This window comes from Conger conger, chromosome 3 (genome assembly GCF_963514075.1).
Source record: "Conger conger chromosome 3, fConCon1.1, whole genome shotgun sequence".
In the NCBI taxonomy this organism is placed as follows: Eukaryota; Metazoa; Chordata; class Actinopteri; order Anguilliformes; family Congridae; genus Conger; species Conger conger.
This window is the reverse complement of record NC_083762.1, coordinates 26,350,448-26,372,070: the sequence shown is the minus strand read 5'-3', so window position 1 is coordinate 26,372,070 and position 21,623 is coordinate 26,350,448. Positions and strand designations below refer to the sequence as shown.

The 21,623-nt window shown below is 41.2% G+C and overlaps 1 protein-coding gene across 2 annotated transcripts in view; it reads left to right on the top strand.

Moving 5' to 3' along the window:
- The window catches only part of ahnak (AHNAK nucleoprotein), a 50,743-nt gene extending 29,699 nt beyond the window's left edge, over positions 1-21,044 (top strand). Inside the window, exons 6-7 of one of the 2 annotated variants that reach the window (XM_061236808.1) lie at positions 819-6,039; positions 6,337-21,044. In XM_061236808.1, coding sequence (XP_061092792.1) covers positions 819-6,039; positions 6,337-19,427 — 18,312 coding nt within the window. In that variant the 3' untranslated portion in view covers positions 19,428-21,044. Of the gene's footprint in view, positions 1-818 lie in introns of both variants that reach the window. The other variant, XM_061236807.1, reaches the window with a different exon arrangement.
- Positions 21,045-21,623: the final 579 nt, after the last annotated feature.

Here is a 21,623-nt window from a genome sequence, read left to right as displayed (position 1 = left end):
ACATGTTCAAAAGAATGAACAGTGCAAAAGTCTTAGGTACCTGTATAACATACTCTACAGATAAGATTCTTTCAAAAATAATTAAATAAACATACTATACATTTTACATTACATTTTAGTAATTTGACAGAATAGTTCAAAACTGAATCAAATCAATATTTTTTGTGACCACCCTTCGGCGTTAAAACTACATCATTTCTCTGAGATAGCCAATGCTGTCCTGGAGTTCTATAAGACAATCAGCAGGGAGGTTGTTCCAAGCATGTTGGAGAATTTGCCACAGTTCTTCTGCTTCTGAGCTCAGACAGCCTTGATCAAGTTTTCAATTGCTTACAGTAATATGTTACTTTTTAAAATTAAATACAAAAATGTCTCTGTAAAATTAAATCTTTTAGAAAATGAATATTTGGTAATCTCAAATGTGTTCTTTTATACTAACAACACACGCAAAAAAAACCCCATATATATAATGAAGTCTAGGGTGCCGAAGACTTTTGCACAGTACTGTATCACAAAGCACTGAGTAACCAACATTTAATTCAAAGATAAACCTTATTTCAAAGTTAATTTGCTGAAAATTCAGTATCTGGAGCACCAGTTTCAATTAGTAGGAATATATTTTCAACAACATCTGCTTGTGCTTTCATGCTACTGCAATTGCAAATGCGTCGCACATTACTGCACAGAATCATAAACAAAATATTATAATCACTCCATGTTAAGGGTAATTAATCATGATTCTTGCTTTAAACTAGTTCTGGACCATTTCATAGATGGAATTTGTGTTAGTCACCTTCAATTCACCATTTATCTTTCAGAGTGGAGATGATGAAGACTATAGGAGAATCTACACCAAGAAAATCAAGCCCAGGCTGAAGTCTGAGGACCTGGCTGAGGGAGTGGATGTGCGCACAGAACGTCACAGCAGCACTAGCAGTGATGGAAGCACCATCACCACCATCACCCGTCGTATAACCACCTACACTGTGGACGTGCCAGGGGACTCTAGCCAGCAAATTGACCTCTCCAGCCCAGAATTCAAGATTAAGGTCCCACGCCATGAGCTGTCAGGGGAAACAGATACTGGTTATACTTCAATCAGAGGGCCACACACCATCTACGGAGGTACAAGAGGAACCGCAGAAGGTGCCCATGAAGTAGAGGACATCACATTCACAGCACCACAAGTCTCTGGTTCCTCTGAGAAGCACTGGAGCACGAAGACAACTACTATTAGTAGAGAGGTAGAGGGAGATGGCAAAGAGCTGAGATTCAAAGTTCCTGGCTTTGGCATTTCAAGTGATAAGTTACAGAAGGAGATCAACATCTCTGGAGGGACCCATCAAGATGAGACCAGTATTCGCGGTCCAGGTACCAATGTGACAGTCAGAGAGACTGTCCGACTCAGTGGAAGTAGGACCACAGCTGGTGATGTGGAAATGACATCACCTGAATTAAAAAAGGGATCAGTAAGTGTTTCTTTATCTGGAAGATCTAAAGACCTGCGATCCGTTGACATGGGTAAAGGTAGCAGTAGAGTATCTGGCATGAGCATCAGCAGCAGCTCAGAGGCTAAGATAAGTGGCAAAGGCCCAGGTGTGGACTTTAAAGACCATACTGGTGATGTAAAAATGTCAATGGTTTCAGTGGAGCATGACATGAAAGGAGCACCATCTGGGAGTTTCAGTATCTCTGGGCCTGAGGGAACTGTCCCAACACACAGGATCTCAGACATGGACATCAAATTAAAAGGACACAGCTTCAAAGGAGACCTTTCATCTTCCACTATGTCAACAGAAATTACAGCTCCCAATGTGGACATTAATGCTGGTCTTTCTGAAGCTTCAGACATGCCAGGCAAATTTAAGGCAGACATTTGCAAAACAAGATTTAACATTGAAGCACCAAAAATAAAAGGAGATGCTAATGCATATGTGAAAGGACTAAAGATTGAAACAACAGATATCTCATTATCTGGTTCTGCCTCCAGAGGACAAAACATTGAAGGTCCCAATATTGACATCAATGTCAAAAAACCATTGATATCAGCAGGAGTTACTTCTCCTGGCACAGATATAGGTCGTGCTCTAGATGGTGATATCAAAGGAACCAAAATGCCTTCTATTAGACTTAAAGGAGAGAGTACTGACATTAAAATGAGGGCACCAGAAATTGGAGACATCAGTGTCCAGAATGTAGACATGAGCATTCCAGGCATCAAAGGTCCAAAGGTTGACATCAAAGGACCAAAATTAAAAGGTGATACTGCAACTTCAAAGAAAGAAGGTGTAACTCGGAGCATTCAAATTGCAGCACCAGATATAAAAACCAAAGAACCAGATGGAGGAATAAAAATCCCCAGTATCAAAGGTAAAGGGCCCAGTATTAAAGGACCAAAAATTGCTATGACAATGCCTGATACTGGAAAACCGGGCATAAAAATTGAAGGAGACATTAAAGCCCCAAAAGCAGACAGCAAAACATTAGATGAAGTAGGCACAGGCATAGAAATCTCTGAGTTCAAGATCCCCAAAATGAAAATACCCTCATTTGCAGTAAAAGGACAAGGGACAGAGGGCTGTGATGTTCAAGGGGACATGGCTTTCAAAGGCCCAAAAGTGAATGTTGACCTGTCTGGGCCAAAGACAGAAGGTGAGATCAAAGTTCAAAACATTGATATTGAAGGACCGAATGTGGCCATTGGAGGTACTGGAGGTGGATTCAGGAAGCCCAAAATCCAAATGCCGACATTTGAAATTAAAGGTCCTAAAGTTGAGGGTCCTGATTTTGATGTTAATCTGCCAAAAGGTGACATTGATATCAAAGGGCCAAAGCTTGATATCAAGGCACCAGACGTTGATATCGAGGGTCCAGAAATGGACATTGGAGGTCAGGAAGGTGGATTTCATATTCCAAAATTCAAACTGCCTAAGTTTGGTATCAAAGGGCCATATATTGAAAGTCCTGATGTTGATATGAACCTGCCTAAAACAGAAATTGATGTCAAAGCACCAAAGATTGATATTGAAGGACCTGATGGTAAAATCAAAGGACCAAAATTCAACATGCCATCCATATCTGGACCCAAAATCTCAATGCCTGATGTGGATTTCAATCTTGAAGGTCGAAAACTGAAAGGAGATGTTGATGTGTCAATGCCAAAGGTTGAAGGTGAAATCAAAATCCCAAAAGTTGATATTGAAGGTCCAGGTTTAGAGATTGAAGGTACTGAAGGCGGATTCAAGATGCCCAAAATCAAAATGCCATCATTTGGATCGAGAGGTCCCAAAGTTCAGGGTCCTGAGGTTGACGTTAACCTGCCCAAAGCTGGGTTTGATGTCAAAGGTCCAAAGGTTGATATTGAAGGGCCAGAAGTTGACATTGAAGGGCCTGATGGTAAAATCAAAGGACCAAAATTCAACATGCCATCCATATCTGGACCCAGAATTTCAATGCCTGATGTGGATTTCAATCTTGAAGGTCGAAAACTGAAAGGAGATGTTGATGTATCAATGCCAAAGGTTGAAGGTGAAATCAAAGTCCCAAAAATTGATATTGAAGGTCCAGGTTTAGAGATTGAAGGTACTGAAGGTGGGATTAAAATGCCGAAAATCAAAATGCCATCATTTGGAATGAAAGGTCCCAAAGTTCAGGGTCCTGAGGTTGATGTTAACCTGCCAAAAGCTGGGTTTGATGTCAAAGGTCCAAAGGTTGATATTGAAGGACCAGAAGTTGACATAGAAGGACCAGGTGGTAAAATCAAAGGACCAAAATTCAAGATGCCATCCATATCTGGACCCAACATTTCAATGCCTGATGTAGATTTCAATCTTGAAGGTCGAAAACTGAAAGGAGATGTTGATGTGTCCATGCCAAAGATTGAAGGTGGAATCAAAGGTCCAAAAGTTGATATTGAAGGTCCAGATTTAGAGATTGAAGGGACTGAAGGTGGATTCAAGATGCCCAAAATCAAAATTCCATCATTTGGAATGAAAGGTCCCAAAGTTCAGGGTCCTGAGGTTGATGTTAACCTGCCAAAAGCTGGGTTTGATGTCAAAGGTCCAAAGGTTGATATTGAAGGACCAGAAGTTGACATAGAAGGACCTGATGGTAAAATCAGAGGACCAAAATTCAAGATGCCATCCATATCTGGACCCAGAATTTCAATGCCTGATGTGGATTTCAATCTTGAAGGTCGAAAACTGAAAGGAGATGTTGATGTGTCCATGCCAAAGGTTGAAGGTGAAATCAAAGGTCCAAAAGTTGATATTGAAGGTCCAGATTTAGAGATTGAAGGTCCTGAAGGTGGATTCAAGATGCCCAAAATCAAAATGCCATCATTTGGAATGAAAGGTCCCAAAGTTCAGGGTCCTGAGGTTGATGTTAACTTGCCCAAAGCTGGGTTTGATGTCAAAGGTCCAAAGGTTGACATTGAAGGACCAGAAGTTGACATAGAAGGACCTGATGGTAAAATCAGAGGACCAAAATTCAAGATGCCATCCATATCTGGACCCAACATTTCAATGCCTGATGTAGATTTCAATCTTGAAGGTCGAAAACTGAAAGGAGATGTTGATGTGTCCATGCCAAAGGTTGAAGGTGGAATCAAAGGTCCAAAAGTTGATATTGAAGGTCCAGATTTAGAGATTGAAGGGACTGAAGGTGGATTCAAGATGCCCAAAATCAAAATTCCATCATTTGGAATGAAAGGTCCCAAAGTTCAGGGTCCTGAGGTTGATGTTAACCTGCCAAAAGCTGGGTTTGATGTCAAAGGTCCAAAGGTTGATATTGAAGGACCAGAAGTTGACATAGAAGGACCTGATGGTAAAATCAGAGGACCAAAATTCAAGATGCCATCCATATCTGGACCCAGAATTTCAATGCCTGATGTGGATTTCAATCTTGAAGGTCGAAAACTGAAAGGAGATGTTGATGTGTCCATGCCAAAGGTTGAAGGTGAAATCAAAGGTCCAAAAGTTGATATTGAAGGTCCAGATTTAGAGATTGAAGGTACTGAAGGTGGATTCAAGATGCCCAAAATCAAAATGCCATCATTTGGAATGAAAGGTCCCAAAGTTCAGGGTCCTGAGGTTGATGTTAACCTGCCCAAAGCTGGGTTTGATGTCAAAGGTCCAAAGGTTGATATTGAAGGACCAGAAGTTGACATAGAAGGGCCTGATGGTAAAATCAGAGGACCAAAATTCAAGATACCATCCATATCTGGACCCAAAATCTCAATGCCTGATATGGATTTCAATCTTGAAGGTCGAAAACTGAAAGGAGATGTTGATGTGTCCATGCCAAAGGTTGAAGGTGAAATCAAAGGTCCAAAAGTTGATATTGAAGGTCCAGATTTAGAGATCGAAGGTACTGAAGGTGGATTCAAGATGCCCAAAATCAAAATGCCATCATTTGGAATGAAAGGTCCCAAAGTTCAGGGTCCTGAGGTTGATGTTAACTTGCCCAAAGCTGGGTTTGATGTCAAAGGTCCAAAGGTTGATATTCAAGGACCAGAAGTTGACATAGAAGGACCTGATGGTAAAATCAGAGGACCAAAATTCAAGATACCATCCATATCTGGACCCAAAATCTCAATGCCTGATATGGATTTCAATCTTGAAGGTCGAAAACTGAAAGGAGATGTTGATGTATCAATGCCAAAGGTTGAAGGTGAAATCAAAGGTCCAAAAGTTGATATTGAAGGTCCAGATTTAGAGATTGAAGGTACTGAAAGTGGATTCAAGATGCCAAAATTCAAAATGCCATCATTTGGAATGAAAGGTCCCAAGGTTCAGGGTCCTGAGGTTGATGTTAACCTGCCAAAAGCTGGGTTTGATGTCAAAGGTCCAAAGGTTGATATTCAAGGGCCAGAAGTTGACATTGAAGGGCCTGATGGTAAAATCAAAGGACCAAAATTCAAGATGCCATCCATATCTGGACCCAAAATCTCAATGCCTGATGTGGATTTCAATCTTGAAGGTCGAAAACTGAAAGGAGATGTTGATGTGTCCATGCCAAAGGTTGAAGGTGAAATCAAAGGTCCAAAAGTTGATATTGAAGGTCCAGATTTAGAGATCGAAGGTACTGAAGGTGGATTCAAGATGCCCAAAATCAAAATGCCATCATTTGGAATGAAAGGTCCCAAAGTTCAGGGTCCTGAGGTTGATGTTAACCTGCCAAAAGCTGGGTTTGATGTCAAAGGTCCAAAGGTTGATATTCAAGGGCCAGAAGTTGACATTGAAGGGCCTGATGGTAAAATCAAAGGACCAAAATTCAAGATGCCATCCATATCTGGACCCAAAATCTCAATGCCTGATGTGGATTTCAATCTTGAAGGTCGAAAACTGAAAGGAGATGTTGATGTGTCCATGCCAAAGGTTGAAGGTGAAATCAAAGGTCCAAAAGTTGATATTGAAGGTCCAGATTTAGAGATCGAAGGTACTGAAGGTGGATTCAAGATGCCCAAAATCAAAATGCCATCATTTGGAATGAAAGGTCCCAAAGTTCAGGGTCCTGAGGTTGATGTTAACCTGCCAAAAGCTGGGTTTGATGTCAAAGGTCCAAAGGTTGATATTCAAGGACCAGAAGTTGACATTGAAGGGCCTGATGGTAAAATCAAAGGACCAAAATTCAAGATGCCATCCATATCTGGACCCAAAATCTCAATGCCTGATGTGGATTTCAATCTTGAAGGTCGAAAACTGAAAGGAGATGTTGATGTGTCCATGCCAAAGGTTGAAGGTGAAATCAAAGGTCCAAAGGTTGATATTGAAGGTCCAGATTTAGAGATTGAAGGTACTGAAGGTGGATTCAAGATGCCCAAAATCAAAATGCCATCATTTGGAATGAAAGGTCCCAAAGTTCAGGGTCCTGAGGTTGATGTTAACCTGCCAAAAGCTGGGTTTGATGTCAAAGGTCCAAAGGTTGATATTGAAGGACCAGAAGTTGACATTGAAGGGCCTGATGGTAAAATCAAAGGACCAAAATTCAAGATGCCATCCATATCTGGACCCAAAATCTCAATGCCTGATGTGGATTTCAATCTTGAAGGTCGAAAACTGAAAGGAGATGTTGATGTGTCCATGCCAAAGGTTGAAGGTGGAATCAAAGGTCCAAAAGTTGATATTGAAGGTCCAGATTTAGAGATTGAAGGGACTGAAGGTGGATTCAAGATGCCCAAAATCAAAATGCCATCATTTGGAATGAAAGGTCCCAAAGTTCAGGGTCCTGAGGTTGATGTTAACCTGCCAAAAGCTGGGTTTGATGTCAAAGGTCCAAAGGTTGATATTGAAGGACCAGAAGTTGACATTGAAGGGCCTGATGGTAAAATCAAAGGACCAAAATTCAAGATGCCATCCATATCTGGACCCAAAATCTCAATGCCTGATGTGGATTTCAATCTTGAAGGTCGAAAACTGAAAGGAGATGTTGATGTGTCCATGCCAAAGGTTGAAGGTGAAATCAAAGGTCCAAAAGTTGATATTGAAGGTCCAGATTTAGAGATTGAAGGTACTGAAGGTGGATTCAAGATGCCCAAATTCAAAATGCCATCATTTGGAATGAAAGGTCCCAAAGTTCAGGGTCCTGAGGTTGATGTTAACCTGCCAAAAGCTGGGTTTGATGTCAAAGGTCCAAAGGTTGATATTCAAGGACCAGAAGTTGACATTGAAGGGCCTGATGGTAAAATCAAAGGACCAAAATTCAAGATGCCATCCATATCTGGACCCAAAATCTCAATGCCTGATGTGGATTTCAATCTTGAAGGTCGAAAACTGAAAGGAGATGTTGATGTGTCCATGCCAAAGGTTGAAGGTGAAATCAAAGGTCCAAAAGTTGATATTGAAGGTCCAGATTTAGAGATTGAAGGTACTGAAGGTGGATTCAAGATGCCAAAATTCAAAATGCCATCATTTGGAATGAAAGGTCCCAAAGTTCAGGGTCCTGAGGTTGATGTTAACCTGCCCAAAGCTGGGTTTGATGTCAAAGGTCCGAAGGTTGATATTGAAGGACCAGAAGTTGACATTGAAGGGCCTGATGGTAAAATCAGAGGACCAAAATTCAAGATGCCATCTATATCTGGACCTAAAATCTCAATGCCTGATTTGGATTTCAATCTTGAAGGTCGAAAACTGAAAGGAGATGTTGATGTGTCCATGCCAAAGGTTGAAGGTGAAATCAAAGGTCCAAAAGTTGATATTGAAGGTCCAGATTTAGAGATTGAAGGTACTGAAGGTGGATTCAAGATGCCAAAATTCAAAATGCCATCATTTGGAATGAAAGGTCCCAAAGTTCAGGGTCCTGAGGTTGATGTTAACCTGCCCAAAGCTGGGTTTGATGTCAAAGGTCCAAAGGTTGATATTGAAGGACCAGAAGTTGACATTGAAGGGCCTGATGGTAAAATCAAAGGACCAAAATTCAAGATGCCATCTATATCTGTACCCAAAATCTCAATGCCTGATGTGGATTTCAATCTTGAAGGTCGAAAACTGAAAGGAGATATGGATGTGCAAGTGCCAAAGATTGAAGGTGAAATCAAAGCTCCGGAAGTTGATATAGAAGGTCCAGAAATGGATATTGGAGGTCACGAAGGTGGATTTCATATGCCAAAATTCAAACTTCCTAAGTTTGGTTTCAAAGGGCCAACGATTGAAGGTCCTGATGTTGATATGAACCTGCCTAAAACTGAGATTGATGTCAAAGCACCAAAGATTGATATTGAAGGACCAGAAATTGACATTGAAGGACCGGATGGGAAAATCAGGGGACCAAAATTCAAGATGCCATCAATAACAAGTCCTAAATTGACAATGCCTGACTTTAATCTTAAAGGTCCAAAACTGAAAGGAGATATGGATGTGTCAATGCCAAAAGTTGAAGGTGAAATCAAAGGTCCAAAAGTTGATATTGAAGGTCCAGATTTAGAGATTGAAGGTCCTGAAGGTGGATTCAAGATGCCCAAAATCAAAATGCCATCATTTGGAATGAAAGGTCCCAAAGTACAGGGTCCTGAGGTTGATGTTAACCTGCCCAAAGCTGGGTTTGATGTCAAAGGTCCAAAGGTTGATATTGAAGGACCAGAAGTTGACATTGAAGGGCCTGACGTTGACATTGTAGGGCCTGATGGTAAAATCAAAGGACCAAAATTCAAGATGCCATCCATATCTGTCCCAAAAATCTCAATGCCTGATGTGGATTTCAATCTTGAAGGTCGAAAACTGAAAGGAGATATGGATGTGCAAGTGCCAAAGATTGAAGGTGAAATCAAAGCTCCAGAAGTTGATATTGAAGGTCCAGAAATGGACATTGGAGGTCACGAAGGTGGATTTCATATGCCAAAATTCAAACTGCCTAAGTTTGGTATCAAAGGGCCAACAATTGAAGGCCCTGATGTTGATATGAACCTGCCTAAAACTGAGATTGATGTCAAAGCACCAAAGATTGATATTGAAGGACCAGAAGTTGACATTGAAGGACCTGATGGTAAAATCAAGGGACCAAAGTTCAAGATGCCATCCATAACAAGTCCTAAATTGACAATGCCTGATTTTAATCTTAAAGGTCCAAAACTGAAAGGAGATATGGATGTGTCAGTGCCAAAGGTTGAAGGTGAAATCAAAGTTCCCAAGGTTGATATTGAAGGTCCAGATTTAGAGATTGAAAGTCCTGGAGGTGGATTCAAGATGCCAAAAATCAAAATGCCATCATTTGGATTGAAAGGTCCCAAAGTTCAGGGTCCTGAGGTTGATGTTAACCTGCCCAAAGCTGGGTTTGATGTCAAAGGTCCAAAGGTTGATATTGAAGGACCAGAAGTTGACATTGAAGGACCTGATGGTAAAATAAAAGGACCAAAATTCAAGATGCCGTCCATGCCAAGTCCCAAATTGACAATGCCTGACGTGGACTTCAACCTGAGGGGGCCGAAATTGAAAGGAGATGTGGATCTGTCAGTGCCAAAGGTTGAAGGTAAAATCAAAGCTCCAGAAGTTGATATTGAAGGTCCAGATTTAGAGATTGAAAGTCCTGGAGGTGGATTCAAGATGCCCAAAATCAAAATGCCATCATTTGGATTGAAAGGTCCCAAAGTTCAGGGTCCTGACGTTGATGTTAACCTGCCCAAAGCTGGGTTTGATTTCAAAGGTCCAAAGCTTGATATTGAAGGACCAGAAGTTGACATTGAAGGGCCTGATGGTAAAATCAAAGGACCAAAATTCAAGATGCCATCCATATCTGGACCCAAAATCTCAATGCCTGACGTGGATTTCAATCTTAAAAGTCCAAAACTGAAAGGAGATATGGATGTGTCAATGCCAAAGGTTGAAGGTGAAATCAAAGGTCCAAAAGTTGATATTGAAGGTCCAGATTTAGATATTGAAGGTCCTGAAGGTGGATTTCACATGCCAAAATTCAAGTTGCCTAAGTTTGGTATCAAAGTGCCCAAGATTGACGGTCCTGATGTTGATATTAATCTTCCTGAAGCTGATATTGATCTCAAAGTACCAAAGGTTGATATTGAAGGTCCAGAAGTTGACATCGAAGGACCCGGTGGTAAAATCAAAGGACCAAAATTCAAGATGCCGTCCATGCCAAGTCCCAAATTGGCAATGCCTGATGTGGACTTCAACCTGAAGGGGCCAAAAGTGAAAGGAGATGTGGATGTGTCAATGCCAAAGGTTGAAGGTGAAATCAAAGCTCCTAAAGTTGATATCGAAGGTCCAGATTTAGATATTGAAGGTCCTGAAGGTGGATTTCACATGCCAAAATTCAAGTTGCCTAAGTTTGGTATCAAAGTGCCCAAGATTGAAGGTCCTGATGTTGATATTAATCTTCCTGAAGCTGACATTGATGTCAAAGCACCAAAGGTTGATATTGAAGGTCCAGAAGTTGACATTGAAGGACCCAGTGGTAAAATCAAAGGACCAAAATTCAAGATGCCATCTATATCTGGACCCAAAATCTCAATGCCTGATGTGGATTTCAATCTTAAAAGTCCAAAACTGAAAGGAGATATGGATGTGTCAATGCCAAAGGTTGAAGGTGAAATCAAAGCTCCAAAAGTTGATATTGAAGGTCCAGATTTAGATATTGAAGGTCCTGAAGGTGGATTTCACATGCCAAAATTCAAAATGCCATCATTTGGAATGAAAGGTCCCAAAGTTCAGGGTCCTGAGGTTGATGTTAACCTGCCCAAAGCTGGGTTTGATGTCAAAGGTCCGAAGGTTGATATTGAAGGGCCAGAAGTTGACATAGAAGGGCCTGATGGTAAAATCAAAGGACCAAAATTCAAGATGCCGTCCATGCCAAGTCCCAAATTGGCAATGCCTGATGTGGACTTCAACCTGAAGGGGCCAAAAGTGAAAGGAGATGTGGATGTGTCAATGCCAAAGGTTGAAGGTGAAATCAAAGCTCCTAAAGTTGATATCGAAGGTCCAGATTTAGATATTGAAGGTCCTGAAGGTGGATTTCACATGCCAAAATTCAAGTTGCCTAAGTTTGGTATCAAAGTGCCAAAGATTGAAAGTCCTGATGTTGATATTAATCTTCCTAAAGCTGATGTTGGTGTCAAAGTACCAAAGGTTGATATTGAAGGGCCAGAAGTTGACATTGAAGGACCCAGTGGTAAAATTAAAGGACCAAAAATAAAGATGCCATCCATACCAAGTCCTAAATTGACAATGCCTGATGTGGACTTCAACCTGAAGGGGCCAAAATTGAAAGGAGATGTGGATGTGTCAATGCCAAAGGTCCAAGGTGAAATCAAAGCTCCAAAAGTTGATATTGAAGGTCCAGATGTTAACATTGAAGGTTCAGAAGGTGGATTCAAGATGCCTAAATTTAGAATGCCCAAATTTGGATTTAAGGGTCCAAAAGTGGAGGGCCCTGATGTTGACCTAAATCTCCCTAAAGCTGACATTAATATCAAAGGACCACAGGTTGATATTCCTAGTCCTGAAATGAATATTGAAGGACCTGAAGGGAAAATCAAAGGACCAAGGTTCAAGTTGCCATCCTTATCCAGTCCAAAAATCAGTATGCCTGATGTTGATCTCAACGTGAAAGGACCAAAGATCAAGGGCGATGTGGACATGTCAGGACCAAAGTTTGAAGGTGATGTCAAAGGGCCGAAAGTTGACATTCATGAGCCTGATGTCGATGTAAAGGGCCCTGAAGGAGGATTTAAAATGCCAAAATTCAAGATGCCCAAATTTGGGTTTAAAGGTCCTAAATTTGAGGTTCCCGATGTTGATGTGAACCTTCCAAAAGCTGACATTGATATCAAAACCCCAAAAGTTAACATTGAAAGTCCAGATGTTGACATTGATGCCCCAGACATAGATATTGAAGGGCCTGATGGTAAAATAAAGGGACTGAAATTCAAGATGCCATCTATATCTGGACCCAAAATCTCAATGCCTGATGTGGATTTCAATCTTAAAAGTCCAAAACTGAAAGGAGATATGGATGTGTCAATGCCAAAGGTTGAAGGTGAAATCAAAGGTCCAAAAGTTGATATTGAAGGTCCAGATTTAGATATTGAAGGTCCTGAAGGTGGATTTCACATGCCAAAATTCAAGTTGCCTAAGTTTGGTATCAAAGTGCCCAAGATTGAAGGTCCTGATGTTGATATGAATCTTCCTAAAGGTGACATTGATATCAAAGGGCCAAATATTGATATTGAAGGACCTGGAAAGATTAAAATGCCCAAATTTGGCTTCAGAGGTCCAAAAATTGAAGGCCCTGACTTGGAAGGACCTGACCTTGACATTGAAGGACCAGAAGGGAAGATCAAAGGCCCTAAGATTAAGTTGCCATCAATATCTGGGCCAGATTTTAGTATTCCTGATGTGGACTTTGGCCTTAAGGGTCCCCAAATAGAAGGCGGCATAAAAGGACCATCTGTCGACATTGAAGGGCCTGATATGAACATTGAAGGTGGACTGAAGATGCCAAAGATCAAAATGCCAAAGTTTGGAGGAAAAGGTCCTCAGATTGAAGGGCCAGACATTGACATCTCTGGTCCAAATATTGAAGGGGACATCGAAGTTCCAGATGTTGATGTTGACGTGCCTGGAGGTAAATTCAAAGTTCCCAAATTCAAGATGCCTTCTATCACTGGTCCTCACATGAAAATGCCTGAATTCAATCTTAAAGGCCCCAAAATAGAAGGTGGCATAAAAGGACCAAACATAGATATGGATATGCCAGACCTGAATATTGAGAGCCCTGATCTTAACATTGAAGGACCTGAAGGAAATGTTAAAGGACCCAAATTTAAAATGCCAAAGATATCAGGGCCTGACATCAAAATGCCAGATTTTAATCTTAATCTGAAAGGACCCAAAGTAGGGGGAGACATAAAAGGGCCTAATGTTGATCTTGAAGCACCTGATGTCAACATTGAAGGTCCAGACATTGAACTGGAAGGAGAAGGTGGATTCAAGATGCCAAAACTTAAAATGCCCAAATTTGGCTTCAGAGGTCCAAAGATTGAAGGCCCTGATGTTGACATTTCAGGCGACTTGGAAGGACCTGACCTTGACATTGAAGGACCAGAAGGGAAGATCAAAGGCCCTAAGATTAAGTTGCCATCAATATCTGGGCCAGATTTTAGTATTCCTGATGTGGACTTTGGCCTTAAGGGTCCCCAAATAGAAGGCGGCATAAAAGGACCATCTGTCGACATTGAAGGGCCTGATATGAACATTGAAGGTGGACTGAAGATGCCAAAGATCAAAATGCCAAAGTTTGGAGGAAAAGGTCCTCAGATTGAAGGGCCAGACATTGACATCTCTGGTCCAAATATTGAAGGGGACATCGAAGTTCCAGATGTTGATGTTGACGTGCCTGGAGGTAAATTCAAAGTTCCCAAATTCAAGATGCCTTCTATCACTGGTCCTCACATGAAAATGCCTGAATTCAATCTTAAAGGCCCCAAAATAGAAGGTGGCATAAAAGGACCAAACATAGATATGGATATGCCAGACCTGAATATTGAGAGCCCTGATCTTAACATTGAAGGACCTGAAGGAAATGTTAAAGGACCCAAATTTAAAATGCCAAAGATATCAGGGCCTGACATCAAAATGCCAGATTTTAATCTTAATCTGAAAGGACCCAAAGTAGGGGGAGACATAAAAGGGCCTAATGTTGATCTTGAAGCACCTGATGTCAACATTGAAGGTCCAGACATTGAACTGGAAGGAGAAGGTGGATTCAAGATGCCAAAACTTAAAATGCCCAAATTTGGCTTCAGAGGTCCAAAGATTGAAGGCCCTGATGTTGACATTTCAGGCGACTTGGAAGGACCTGACCTTGACATTAAAGGACCAGAAGGGAAGATCAAAGGCCCTAAGATTAAGTTGCCATCAATATCTGGGCCAGATTTTAGTATTCCTGATGTGGACTTTGGCCTTAAGGGTCCCCAAATAGAAGGCGGCATAAAAGGACCATCTGTCGACATTGAAGGGCCTGATATGAACATTGAAGGTGGACTGAAGATGCCAAAGATCAAAATGCCAAAGTTTGGAGGAAAAGGTCCTCAGATTGAAGGGCCAGACATTGACATCTCTGGTCCAAATATTGAAGGGGACATCGAAGTTCCAGATGTTGATGTTGACGTGCCTGGAGGTAAATTCAAAGTTCCCAAATTCAAGATGCCTTCTATCACTGGTCCTCACATGAAAATGCCTGAATTCAATCTTAAAGGCCCCAAAATAGAAGGTGGCATAAAAGGACCAAACATAGATATGGATATGCCAGACCTGAATATTGAGAGCCCTGATCTTAACATTGAAGGACCTGAAGGAAATGTTAAAGGACCCAAATTTAAAATGCCAAAGATATCAGGGCCTGACATCAAAATGCCAGATTTTAATCTTAATCTGAAAGGACCCAAAGTAGGGGGAGACATAAAAGGGCCTAATGTTGATCTTGAAGCACCTGATGTCAACATTGAAGGTCCAGACATTGAACTGGAAGGAGAAGGTGGATTCAAGATGCCAAAACTTAAAATGCCCAAATTTGGCTTCAGAGGTCCAAAGATTGAAGGCCCTGATGTTGACATTTCAGGCGACTTGGAAGGACCTGACCTTGACATTGAAGGACCAGAAGGGAAGATCAAAGGCCCTAAGATTAAGTTGCCATCAATATCTGGGCCAGATTTTAGTATTCCTGATGTGGACTTTGGCCTTAAGGGTCCCCAAATAGAAGGTGGCATCAAAGGGCCATCTGTTGACATTGAAGGGCCTGATATGAACATTGAAGGTGGACTGAAGATGCCAAAGATCAAAATGCCAAAGTTTGGAGGAAAAGGTCCTCAGATTGAAGGGCCAGACATTGACATCTCTGGTCCAAATATTGAAGGGGACATCGAAGTTCCAGATCTTGACGTTGACGTGCCTGGAGGTAAATTCAAAGTTCCCAAGTTCAAGATGCCATCCATCACTGGTCCTCACATGAAAATGCCTGAATTCAATCTCAAAGGCCCCAAAATAGAAGGTGACATAAAAGGACCAAATGTTGATCTTGAAGCACCTGATGTCAACGTTGAAGGTCCAGACCTTCAACTGAAAGGAGAAGGTGGATTCAAGATGCCAAAACTTAAAATGCCAAAATTTGGCTTCAGAGGTCCAAAAATTGAAGGTCCTGATGTTGACATTTCAGGTGACTTGGAAGGACCTGACCTTGACATTGAAGGACCAGAAGGGAAGATCAAAGGCCCTAAGATTAAGTTGCCATCAATATCTGGGCCAGATATTAGTATTCCTGATGTGGACTTTGGCCTTAAGGGTCCCCAAATAGAAGGTGGCATCAAAGGGCCATCTGTCGACTTTGAAGGGCCTGATATGAACATTGAAGGTGGACTGAAGATGCCAAAGATCAAAATGCCAAAGTTTGGAGGAAAAGGTCCTCAGATTGAAGGGCCAGACATTGACATCTCTGGTCCAAATATTGAAGGGGACATCGAAGTTCCAGATGTTGACGTTGAGGTGCCTGGAGGTAAATTCAAAGTTCCCAAGTTCAAGATGCCAACTATCACTGGTCCTCACATGAAAATGCCTGAATTCAGTCTCAAAGGCCCCAAGATAGAAGGTGACCTAAAAGGGCCAAATGTTGATCTTGAAGCACCTGATGTCAACATTGAAGGTCCAGACCTTCAACTGAAAGGAGAAGGTGGATTCCAGATGCCAAAAATTAAAATGCCGAAGTTTGGAGGAAAAGGTCCTCAGATTGAAGGGCCAGACATTGACATCTCTGGTCCAAATATTGAAGGGGACATCGAAGTTCCAGATGTTGATGTTGACGTGCCTGGAGGTAAATTCAAAGGTCCTTCATTCAAGATGCCAGAATTCAATATCAAAGGCCCCAAAATAGGAGGTGGCATAAAAGGACCAGATATAAAAGGACCTAAAGTAGAGGGAGATGTAAAAGGGCCCAGTCTAGATCTTGAAGTACCTGATGTCAACATTGAAGTCCCAAAGATTGATATTGACAGTCCCAGTTTCAACATTGAAAAGCCAGAGATACATTTCCCAAAATTCAAAGGGCCCAAGTTTGGAATGAAGTTTCCGAAAATAGAAGGACCAGAAGTGGAGCTTCCTTCTGGAGAGCTTGATCTTAAAGCACCCAGTCCTGACATTGACCTCCAAGCTCCTGATGTCAACCTAGAAGGTCCAGATGCACATATCAAAATGCCTAAAATCAAGATGCCCAGATTCCACTTAGGTAGTAAGAGTCCTAAAGCAGATGTCAAATTTCCTGAAGCTGATGTTGATCTTGAAAGCCCTGGCATTGATATTAATCTAAAAGGGAAAAAGGGCAAGTTTAAAATGCCTAAAATGAAAGGGAAGGTAAAAAAGCCTGATGTCAATATTGATGCTAACTTACCTGACATTGATTTGGAAGTTGACTCACCTGAGCTTCATCTGAAAGGCCCCAAAGTAAAGAAACCATTATTTGGGAAGCTACATTTCCCTGATGTTGAGTTTGATATAAAATCCCCAAAGGTTAAGGGTGATGGCTCCCTCTCTGGCACTTTAAAGACCTCTGATATGGATGTACCTTCAGCTAGCCTTAAAGCAGATATGAAAGGTTCAGATATTGACTTACCAGATGTTCATTTGGAGGGTCCAGATGTGAAAATGAAAAAACCCAAAATCAAATTGCCCAAGGTAAATATTTCAGGGCCAAAACTCAAGGCCCCTGAATTTGATCTGAAGGGTCCACAGTTTGATGCTCCTGATGTGGACGCCAGCTTGGACATGTCAGGTATGAACATTGAAGGTGCGAATGTTAAAGGCAAGCTGAAGTTTGATGGGCCTGATGTTGAATTTGAAGGACCTGGAGGAAAGTTGCAGGGCCCTGGCTTCAAGATGCCTTCCTTGGATATTAAAGCACCAAAACTATCTGTTCCTGATTTAAATTTGAAGGGACCCAAAATCAAAGGTGACTTGGTTTCTGGGGAAATAAAGGGACCCACAGTTGATGTAGAGGGTCCCAGTGTAGACCTAGAAGGACCAGAGGGGAACATTAAAGGTCCAGGATTGAAGATGCCATCATTTAACGTCAAGGCACCCAAGATAACTGTACCAGATATTGACCTGAACCTTAAAGGACCCAGAGTTAAGGGAGACATGGGTGTTTCAGGTGGAATAAAGGGCCCCACTGCTGACCTAGGCATAGACATTGATAGTCCTGATGGAAATATTAAAGGTCCGTCATTCAAGATTCCATCTCTTGACATTAATGCACCAAAGATTACTGCACCAGGTATCAGCTTAAAGGCACCTACAATCAAAGGTGATATTGACATATCAGGGGATTTGAAAGTTCCAAGCGCAGATGTAGAGGGGCCAGATGTAGACATCAATGGGCCCGATGGAAAGATCAAGGGTCCAAGTTTTAAGATGCCATCCTTTGATATAAAAGCACCAAAGATCTCTCTACCTGATGTTGATCTCAATCTTGAAGGACCAAAGATAAAAGGAGATATGGACCTTTCTGGAGATGCAAGTTTTGAGGGTCCAGATATTGGAGCTGGCAGTGGAATAAAAATTCCAAAGATTGGGTTTAAAGGTCCTAATATTCAAGGCTCAGATATGGACATGAGCCTCCCCACAGCTGATATTGATGTCAAAGGGCCAAACGTTGATATGAAATGTCCAGAGCTAGGATTTGAAGGACTTGATGGTAAGGTTGAGGGGCCCAAATTTAGTATGCCATCCATATCTGGCCCTAAGATCTCATTGCCTGATTTGGACTTCCGTGTAAAAGGCCCAAAAGTTAAGGGAGATGTGGATGTTGACATTAAAGGTCCAAAAGGTGATGTAAAGGGCCCGAGCATAGATATTAAGACACCCGAACTAGATTTGGAAGCACCAGAATTAAAAGGGAAGAAATCCAAGTTTAAGATGCCTAAGTTTAGTTTTGGGAGTCCAAAGCTGGAGGGTACTGACATTGATGTCAACATGAAAGGTCCACAAATCAGTGGTGGTCTTGACACTTGTGGAGGCGAGATATCCGGAGAAGGGCCCACTCTGAAAGTAGGTACTCCAGAGTTGAGTCTGAAAGGACCACAAATCACAGGTGGAGGGCTGGACATCAAAGGGGAGGCAGGAATGGACACAGAAATGTCAGGTGGAATTGAATTCCCAGAGGGCAAGGTCACCTTTCCAAAGATCAAAGTTCCCAAGTTTGGCATTTCCCTGCCTCACTTGGAAGGTCCTGAGATGGGAGTAGACATTGGAACAGGAGGGGCATCTGGCATCAACATCCAAAGCCCTTCAGCTGGCGGACATGTCAGTACCCCGGATCTTGATGTGCACACCCCTGAGATAAAGTCCAGTGGGGGTGCAAAAACCAAAGTAAAGATGCCCAAATTCTTTGGCAAGTCTAAAATCAAGGGAGACAGTGCAAGTGATCTGAGCTTTCATGGACCAGAGGTGGAACTGTCAGGTGTAAAAAGCTCCAAAGGACTGAGTCTGAGCTCTGGAGAATTGCTTAGTGGCAAGATTGAAGGAGGTGCTGGATTACATGTGTCATCTAAGAGCAAGTCTGCCTCACTCGATCTGTTCAAGAAATCAAGACATCGTTCCTCCTCATTGAGTGATGAGGGAGGTCTGGCCTCCTCCTCTCCTACTGGGCACTTACAGGCTGAGGGTGGGGACGTCTCCCTGGATACAGGGGGTATCAAGGCCAAGGGAAAGAAGGGAAAGTTGAAGTTTGGCACTTTTGGTGGCTTTGGCTCCAAGTCCAAAGGCTCCTATGAAGTGACATTTGGTGAAGAGGGTGAAGCAAGAGTAGAGGGAAGTGGAGGTGTTTCTCTCCCATCTAAGAAGTCCAGAATCTCCTCATCCTCCAGCAGTGATAGTGGGACTAAAACGGGCTTCCGATTCCCGCGTGTTGAGTTAGCGGTTTCCCCAAAGAAGTAGTGTGGCCGTTGTGTCTGATCCTGCCCCCCCTACACCAACCCTACAAAACGTATTCCACCCACCCATAGCTTTCTCCTGATCATCATTACCTAAGTCCCACCACTATCATCTCAAATTTTTTAAATTGGGGCAAAGAATTCAGGCTGATTTTCAAAACTTATCTCCAGTACAACATTTAGGCAATGTTACAGAAATAACCAGATTGTCTTTCAATTAACCCCCCTGCCTCACACACACATACATATTTACCTTAACTAATCACACTGGAGCATGTTTTTTTCTTTTTTTTTTCAAAAGTCAAACTTTTAACTGTAAATAGGACAAATCAGTTTTGTATTTTTGAAAACTTTTTTTGTATATAATTATATTTTATTGAACATACCCAATTTCACTTTTTTCTTCCCTCCCTACACAATGCCTTGTATGCAAATATCCAAAGTAAAAAAGGTTTCAGTTTCTGTACTTTAAAAAATGATATTAGTCATGCTATTTTTGTATCTTTGAAATGTAAAAAAGAAACTAGTCCGAAGTCAAAAACAAAAGCAATACTATGGTTTAAATGGTTCTTTACAAGGATGTGTGTCTATATACATGCATATATATAAATGCAGAGCAGCATCATTTTTATATATAAACAAATGTTTTATTTGCCTTTATTTTGGAGCTTAAATAATGTAACCTATGCCGCAAAATGTATACTTTCCAGAGAGCTACATTTTTACATTTTCAGTTAGAGAAACAACACCAATGCTGGTAGTGACCATAATTGCAAAGAGAATCAATGATGTATGTTTGTGCATACTACTTAACTGCTGTTAGGACTTAAGTTGCACTAGAATACTGCCACACATCAGGACTGCTTTATAAAACAATGGCTACACAACATGGAAAACATATGTATATGAACAGAATGGGAGAGTAAATGCATAGTATATGTTGACTTGAGGTCTAAGGCTAAAGTTAAAACTGCAAGGCAGTGTCCTAGTGTGACATCAAGGTGGCCCCTATGGTTATTTGTATAATATAATATTTTCATGTTTTGTCTTTTGTAATGTGTCATGAGGAAGTAAAATACATATTCAAAATGAATACAAAGATTTCTAATGTGGATTTGAATAGACAGTAAATTATAGCTCCCATGGTGTCAAATGTCTACTGAGGAATCATACAATGTGATGAAATGCAGCCTTTAGAGTGTTGTGGCCTTAAATGCATTTACTCAGCTGTAGTCTACACAAGACTGAAAGCTGACCTGCAACTGCACAACCATTCCCTCTAAACCATCTGCCTTGTGGTGAATCTCCCTTTCTCTCTCTCTCTCTCTCTCTCTCATAGAAAGGCTGTGGTGGTTTTTTTGGTGAGGGTAGGAAAGTGTTAGTTGTGATGCTGTGTTGTAATGCCACTTGTATGTAGAATGAATTTATTATGTGATGCTGCCGCTTAAAGACAGTGCTTTCACTAAGGGAGAAACATATGTAATGTTTATTTTCCTCATTTCTCAGTAACAACTAATTGATTTCTTTAAGAGTCATTGGGATGTAGAAATGGTTTTGTCTTTTTTCTTTTAAATGATTCAGCTACAAAACAAACTACAAATAAACCATTTAATTAACCTCATTCTGCTGGTTTCAGGTCTTTTTTTCTTTAAAGAAAGCAGTCTGTTACTGTGCATGCTTTCTGAGGCCCTTCAGTGTCCGAAAGGTAATTCCTTGCCCAATAAGCTCCATATAGCTGAAATCTAAATATAAAATTGACTGAAGACAATTTGTGTACTTAGTATTATGTAAGTATTATGCAAATAAGCACAGAGGCAAAATGATTTTCACTGCCAAAACGCTTGAGCACATATATACACTCACTGACCACTTTATTAGGTAGCCCTGTACACCACCAGCTCATTAAGGAAAATATCTGAAATATCTCAACTGAATGTATAAAAAGCATGCAGCAGGGGTGGACAAATTATACATATACATACATGCGGTTTTCCTCTAGGAAACCAACCTCCTAAATTTGGTTGTTCAAATGTTTTATTTTATAATATATGTTTTTCCATTGAACAAAATTTATTTCGTTTTTAAATAACTTGTAAAGCATTAGTAAACATTGTATGCCATCGAAAATAATTGAATTATTTTCTGGGGAAAAAACACTTTTAAATAAAATGAAATTAAATGCAGTCTAATGAGCCCAGCT